Here is a 7206-nt window from a genome sequence, read left to right on the forward strand (position 1 = left end):
ACACCCATTCCAACCAGGTCACACCTATTCCAACAAGGCCACACCTTCAGATGGTGCCACTCCCTGGTCCAAGGATATACAAACCATCACATTGTCTCTGCGAATAACTATCTTCTGGAGAAAAACAGCTTGATCAGTAAGTCTAGAGCCCAAATAATTTTAAGGATCCTGAGTTTGTATCTTTTCAGGAGCTATCTGTAATTCTTTTTCAGCTAAAGCTTTTTGTAAATCTCTATAACACAAAAGCAAATCCTGGGGGTCTTTTCCTGCCATCAAAACATCTGTGAAATGAATGATGTAGATCATAGGCCATTGTTGTCTCATAGGCTGAATGGCTTGTGCCACAAACTTTTGGCATAAGGTAGGACTATTAGCCATGCCCTGTGGGAGAAATGTCCATTGATATCTCTTCATAGGTTCTTTAAAATTTATAGAAGGAACACTAAAAGCAAATCTTTCAAAATCCTTGGGATGCAAAGGAATAGTAAAGGAACAATCCTTCAGATCTACCACAATTTTGTAGTATCCTTTAGGAATGGCTACTGGAGACAGAAGCCCAGGTTGTAAAGGTCCCAGAGATACCATAGTCTTATTAACTTTTCTTAAATCTTGTAACAATCTCCATTTACCAGATTTTTTTTCCTGATAATGAAAATTGGTGTATTCCAAGGGGACTGAGATTCTACTAAATGTCCTGCCTCTAGTTGCTCCTGCACTAGCGAAGAAGCTTCTATTTTTTCTTTAGGTAAAGAGCACTGATCCACCCACACTGGAATATCATTAAGCCATTGAATTTTATCTGCGTGGGATGCAGGCAAGATCGTGGCCATTACCGAAAATGCTCCAAACCTCTTGTGTTGGAGTGAGGTTCAGGATCTTCAAAAGTCTTAATTCCTTGTCCCTTCTATTTTAGCTCATGACCAGGCAAAAGTCACCGAGCGCCTGCTTAGTCACCATCTCATTAGAACTGTACATTATAACACCCATCTGTGACAAGAGATCTCTTCCCCATAGAGTTACAGGCAAATTTGACATAACATACGGCTGGATTTGTCCTGATTTGCCTTCCCCATCTCTCCAGGTTAGCAATTTGGAGCTTCGTTTTGGGTTACTAGTGTAACCAATTCCTTGAAGGTGAGTAAGCATATCAGTCAAAGGCCAAGTTGAGGGCCAATCCTGTCCTCTAATAATTGTTACATCAGCTCCAGTATCTATCAATCCTTCAAAGCTTTTTCCATTAAATGTCAATTTAAGGTTAGGTCTCTTATTAGTAATAGATTGAACCCAATTCACACCAGAGGAGTCAAAACCACCTTGTCCTCTCTCATTCTTAACAAATCTGGACGGTGGTGGATGTAGAGGAATTAAAACAAGTTGAGCAGTTCTTTGATTAGCAGGTATAGTTATAATACCATGAGGGGAAGCAGCTATGATTTTAATTTCTCCCTCATAAGCATTATTTATAACACCTGGATAAATCTGCAGGCCTTTTACAATAGAACTGCTTTGTCCTAAAAGAAATCCACAAGTTTCAACAGGTAGAGGTACAAAGACTCCAGTAGGCAGAGTTTGTTCTCCCATTTCTGGGGTTAATACTGCGTGGGTGGTGGAACAGAGGTCCAATCCTGCACCTCCTGGTTTTGCCCTGACAAGTTCAAAAACTGATCTCTTTGGCTGGGCAGCAGGTTCATGGCCCCATAAGCTGTTTTCTGTGAGTAAGTCGGGGCCTGGGGCTGGCCCCTCCTCTCGTTTCCCAGCAATGGATGGCCCAGAGTACCTGGCTTGGATTTGCACACCTTAGCCCAATGGTTGCCCTTTCTGCACCGGGGACAAATTCCTGGGACATGGCCTGCTTGCCAACTCTCAGCACCTTTGTTCTTAGGATAATTACTTTTAAAATGACCCAAACTTCCACACTTAAAACATGCATTATTCTCTCGTTTCCGCGAGAACATTGCTTATATGAAGGTCCCTTGCAAAGTGGCACCGAAAGCCAAACCCTGATTATATGCTGGCCCACATATCCGCTAAATCTGTTTGTCCTTTGTGTCGCTGGATAGTGGCGCGACACATTGCGTTAGTGTTCTCATAAGCCAGTTGCATAACGAAAGGACTTCCCATGTCAGATTTTCCAAGGATTCTACTAGCTGCTATTAATAGCCTATCCACAAAGTTCTGGTAAGGCTCATGATAGGACTCTGCCGAATGCTGGCTAAACTCCCACTAACATCCCCTCTAACTGGTAACTGTCCCCAAGCGCAGCGGGCAGTTGTGATCTGTGTATACACTCCAATGGGAAAACCAACCTGATTAGCCTGACCCTCGTAGGAACCTTCTCCCAGAAGCATGTTACTATCCCAGTCTAGATTACCGGTCTGAGCATTTAAAGCAGCAGTTTTCTTACTGGCGTCTCGCCATTCAGAATCCCAAAGCAAGAAATCTCCTCCTGACAAGGTAGCCTTACATAGAGTCTTCCAATCTAAGGGGGTTAAGTGTGACTCCACGACCATATCCAGAAACGCTTGTGTGAAAGGAGCTGAAGGACTGTATTGCACAACAGCTGTTTTTAACTCCTTTATCAACTTGAAATCCAAAGTCTGGTATTGTCTGGTATTGACTCTAGTATCTTGCTGGTCAATTACTTCCACAACAGGAAAGGCTAGCAGATCAGATGTATTCTGTCTTCTCCCATGAGCCTGACTCACAGCTCTTCCTAGGGGCGCTTGGTACATTTCAGAAGAGTTACTCCTTCCTGTATCTGACATCCTTTTTAGCTCCCAAAGCTCATTAGTCAATTTCTGCAGCCTAACTTCAAACTCTAATTTGCTTAGTTGTGTGTCCCTATGAGTAGCATCTCCCACAGTGGAGGCTATAGGTGGAGCAGGAGACTTGCAAGGAGGCCAATTCTCTTCAAAATATTTGGCAGCTCCTCTTTCTGAGTGATCTTCTTTGTCTAAAATTAGTTCACCATCAGAGTCTCTATATCTATCAAATTTAGAGTTGAGAGGACCCTTTTCTGAGAAGACCTTCTCTGAAAGGCACTCTTTCTGAGATTCATCAAGCTCTGCCTGGGTATTATCTGACCCCTTCGGGATCACCTTTTCAATAGCATCTTTTACGAGCGCCCAGAGGCAAAGGGTGAAATTATCTGCCTGAGTGATTTTCAAGGCTTCTCCAATCTTCTCCCAGGTTCTGATATCTAAAGTTTCTTCTTCCTTGAACCATGGGCAACAAGAATCTATCCTATCTAAAAGATTTTCTAACAACTGTACTTCGAGCCCTACTCCTCTTGCTTGAAGCAACTCTTGAAAACTGAGGACAATCTCCTGATTCATTTCTTTTCTTTTAAACCCTTTTCCTCTCATCTGAGGCAGCTTTTAAAAGCTGCAGACAACCGCCTGATCAATTCCTAGTTCTAATAATTCTGCTGCAGACCTAAGTGGATCCAGTGCTGGGTTAGCGCAGAATCCAAACTTAGCCCATATCTTTCCATACCTCTAGCAACCCTTTAAAAAATGAAGTTTTAAGCTAGAGCTAGAATGTGTACCTGTTGCTTCGGTGTCCGATACGATCCTTTTCTTTTTCTTCCTGTGGAGCTCCACACGAAACAGCGTTCCTTCAGCGTCTTCCTGAAGTTCTTCAGGACCCAGTCCGGGCACCAGATTGTTGCGAGCGGTCCAGCGGCTCACATGGACGGGGTACACCTGAGTGGCAGGCCAGCGCTGAAAGAAAGGGAAACTAGGTGGAGAGAAATGGAGCCAAGACAATGTTCTGATCAAGGCTCAAATGTTTAATGGCGACTGCTCTTATGGGGGGGGGGGCCCATTCCCACCAATTCATCATTGGAGCCCAGCTGCAGGTGACCACGTGCAGGATAGGGTGTAGTCTCAGGAATAGCTAGGCAGTCTCCTGGCAGGTAGCAGTGTCTTGAAGAAGAACAGTGACAGTGGCTGAACAATAGAGTGATCTAGGGAGGAAGGCTCCACCCTAGATAATCTCCTTAGTGGCAGCAAGGTCAAGGTCTGGCTCAGCCTGCTTCAGGCTGAGGGGAGGCTACACATGGGTCCTTTCTGCTCCCTCCATCCCTGTCTGTCTGTCTGTCTGTCTGTCTGTCTGTCTGTCTACATGCCCACTTGTCTGCCTCTATTCTGACCCCAGGTCCTCACTCCTCTTCCTTCCCTCAATAAACTTCTTTTACAGCAGATCTGTTGCATGGCTTCATTTCTCATGGGTACCCCTTAGCACCAAATATACCCCCTCATGGCATTATATTTCATAACACCAGAACCCTCTCTTGTAGTGTCTAGGAGGCTTCAGACATTTCCCTTCACATGTGGTATCCATTTGAGGCCAATCATTCCAGGTGGGTGGTATGAGGGTCCTAGAAAGAGAGATTAAGTCTGTAAAAACAAAGTTGAGACCAGGGTGTCTGTATGATTGGGTGTGGGACCAGCATGTCTGTATGGTTGGGTGTGGGACCAGGGTGTCTGTATTTTGGACGTGGTTCCTGGCTCCTCTGTTCTCAACCACATTTCTTTTCTGAGAATCATCAGGACCAGAAATCTCTAATTCTGTCAGCAGTGAGAGGGAACCACAGGAGGAGGAGGAGGTCTGGTTGTAGTGTTGACATTCACAAGCAGGACCATCTCCAGCTCTGATCCTGAAGTTCTTTGTGGGAGCCAGGCAGTACTAGTACTTTTTACAAACACAAGCCAAACATATGGATGGACTAGTGGTACAGAGATGAGTGAATGACTGACCATAGTTTTTTTCTCATGCTGGAACTGAGTATCCATGGTTCATTCTATGCCTCAAAGCATGTGTGAGAAGGTAGGAGCAACAGGTCATAAGCATGGTTACAACCATGACTGGACAAGGCTATTCAAAGTGCCCTGTGTCTGCAGAGGTCTTCCTACTCTTCTTTGGTGTTGATGATGTTGGTCTGTGAAAATGCAGGTAGAATAGATTCCAGCCTTGGCCCAGACACAGGTTCATTTATTCAGGTGGACCCCATCATGTGTGACTGGCAGACAAGATGACTCAGTGTTAGCTGGTACATAAGGAGTCACATAGGCAACAGAAGGGTTCAAGGGTAGGGAAACTCCAGCTTTTTGTAGGAGAATGAGCATGTGGGAGAGGCTCTTGGGGACACTCTGGAGTCACTTTGGCTATTGTTTGAATATGTGTGTCTCCTAACATTCACAGGCTGAAATAGTAACCCTCAGGGTGATGGGGAGAGGGCAGGGCCTTTGAGGATTGTAAGTTTTTATAAGAGGGCTCCACAGAGCTCCATTTCCCTTGTCATGTGAGGTCAGAAACAGGTGCAGCCTCTGGAAGCCAGAAAGCAAGGCTTCAGCAGGAGCTGAAGATGATCTGAAGACAAAGGAGAGGATGATCTAGAACCCTGAACTTGGACTTTGCAACTTTGAGATGTGTAAAAGATGAGCTTCTGTTGTTTATTTGATACCTGATGGATAACATCTTATTACTGTAGCAACACAGAGTAGGATATTTCTGTATCCATTTCCTAAGGCTGCAGGGGATAAGGTTCTGCATGCTAAATGACTTAAACAACAGAAATTAACTCTCTTCTATCTCTGAAGGTGGGAAGTCTAAAGTCAGGGTGTCAGCAGGTTCTTCCTAAGCTTTCCAGAGAAAGGATCTGACACAGGATGTCTCAGCACAGAGTTGGAGACCTTCTCCTGACCTCCCTCAGCCACAGCATCTTTGCAACTTTTCTGTTTTCAGGTCCCGCCCCCATCTCATTTAAGCTTAATTATTTCTAATAGCTCCTAAATGCATATATAGGTCCACTGGAGAAAATGGCTTCACTGTAAGATGGAGATACAGTTTAGTTTGTAGTAGACACATGTGCAGTGAGCTGAGTGTGGGGAGGCAGGAAGCTAGGCCCCCTGCTATTTTCTCTTTTTTAAGCCACTTTGTTCTTGGTGGGGAAGATTCACGTTGAAGGCTCTTCTGGAGCTTAGAAGGAATCAGAGCATTCTCCTTTTTCTGAGACCCCAAATTTCCTGCTGTATGAAGACATGGTTTTTTTTTTCATTCCATTCACCACGCATTTAAACGTGAACTACAGATCTGCTTCTGTGGGGCTCAGCCTCTCAGGGGGAGTTGAGGTCACTCTCCCTCAGGGAGGATGAGCCCACAGTCCTGGGTTCTGGCCCATGACTTTCCAACAGGTGCTTCCTCCCAGAATGCTTCCCTGGGTCAAACCCAGAGCCACAAAGGCTTCCATTAGACCATTCTGGTAAGTGACAGAGTTACAGAGCCCAGAAAGTCTGGGAGGGTGGTGAGCAGGAACCAGGGGTGCAGTGACCCTCTCCCCAAAGCAGGAAGGAGAGTGCTTCCCAGCTGGTCAGCGCCCAGGAGCAGTGGCTGTAGGGGTCAGGGTGCTGCAGATCTGGAGCCATGGCCTGGACGTCTGTCCTGCTCATGCTGCTGGCCCATCTCACAGGTAAGGGAACTCTTGGGGCCCAGGGCTTCCTTGCTCCTCCTGTGGCCTTGCTCTGCCCCAGTGATGGACATGCTTCTATCTTCTCAGGTTGTGGCCCTCAGCCCATGGTGCATCAGCCACCATCAGCATCTTCTTCCCTTGGAGCCACCATCCGCCTCTCCTGTACCCTGAGCAACAACCATAACATTGGCATTTACAGCGTTTACTGGTACCAGCAGAGGCTGGGCCACCCTCCCAGGTTCCTGCTGAGATACTTCTCACACTCAGACAAGCACCAGGGTCCCAATATCCCACCTCGCTTCTCCGGGTCCAAAGATACAGCCAGGAACCTTGGGTATCTGAGCATCTCTGAACTGCAGCCTGAGGACGAGGCTGTGTATTACTGCGCCGTGGGGCTCCGGAGCCATGAAAAGAAGAGGATGGAGAGGGAGTGGGAAGGAGAAAAGTAGTATACAGATTTGGGATCTTAGGCTCTGGAGACATTCAGACCCTGAACTGAAGACGGAGTTTGCTTTGCTCAGCTAGTCTGGTATGGGAAGGAGGGGTAGAACGTGGGGCTTTGCAGAGCCTAGAAGATGGAGTTGTGCAGTTTTTCCTTGTTCTGTGGTGTTGCTATGAGCCCCCATCGGAGGCTGGATTGTAGAATTAAAGCTGTTTTTACTGAGTTTGGTCTGGCTGGTTTGTGATCTCAGAACAAGTTTAAGAGCTGGCTAGGTCAAAGGTCATGCTCAGTT

At 46.1% G+C, this 7206-nt stretch overlaps 1 protein-coding gene across 1 annotated transcript; it reads left to right on the plus strand.

Annotated features, from left to right (window-relative positions):
- Window positions 1-6426: 6426 nt before the first annotated feature.
- On the plus strand, window positions 6427-6921 carry LOC110312095 (immunoglobulin omega chain). The gene is made up of 2 exons (XM_021185645.1): window positions 6427-6472; window positions 6560-6921. The coding sequence occupies exons 1-2, from the start codon at window positions 6427-6429 to the stop codon at window positions 6919-6921; spliced, it is 408 nt and encodes a 135-aa protein (XP_021041304.1).
- Window positions 6922-7206: the final 285 nt, after the last annotated feature.

The sequence above is a fragment of the Mus caroli genome, chromosome 16 (assembly GCF_900094665.2).
Source record: "Mus caroli chromosome 16, CAROLI_EIJ_v1.1, whole genome shotgun sequence".
NCBI lineage: Eukaryota > Metazoa > Chordata > Mammalia > Rodentia > Muridae > Mus > Mus caroli.

Excerpts from the sequence above, each read along its gene's own strand:
- LOC110312095 (XM_021185645.1), top strand. The coding sequence starts at position 6,427 with ATGGCCTGGACGTCTGTCCTGCTCATGCTGCTGGCCCATCTCACAG. Across the intron at positions 6,473-6,559 it reads GCTGCTGGCCCATCTCACAG|GTTGTGGCCCTCAGCCCATG; the intron begins GTAAGGGAACTC and ends CTATCTTCTCAG.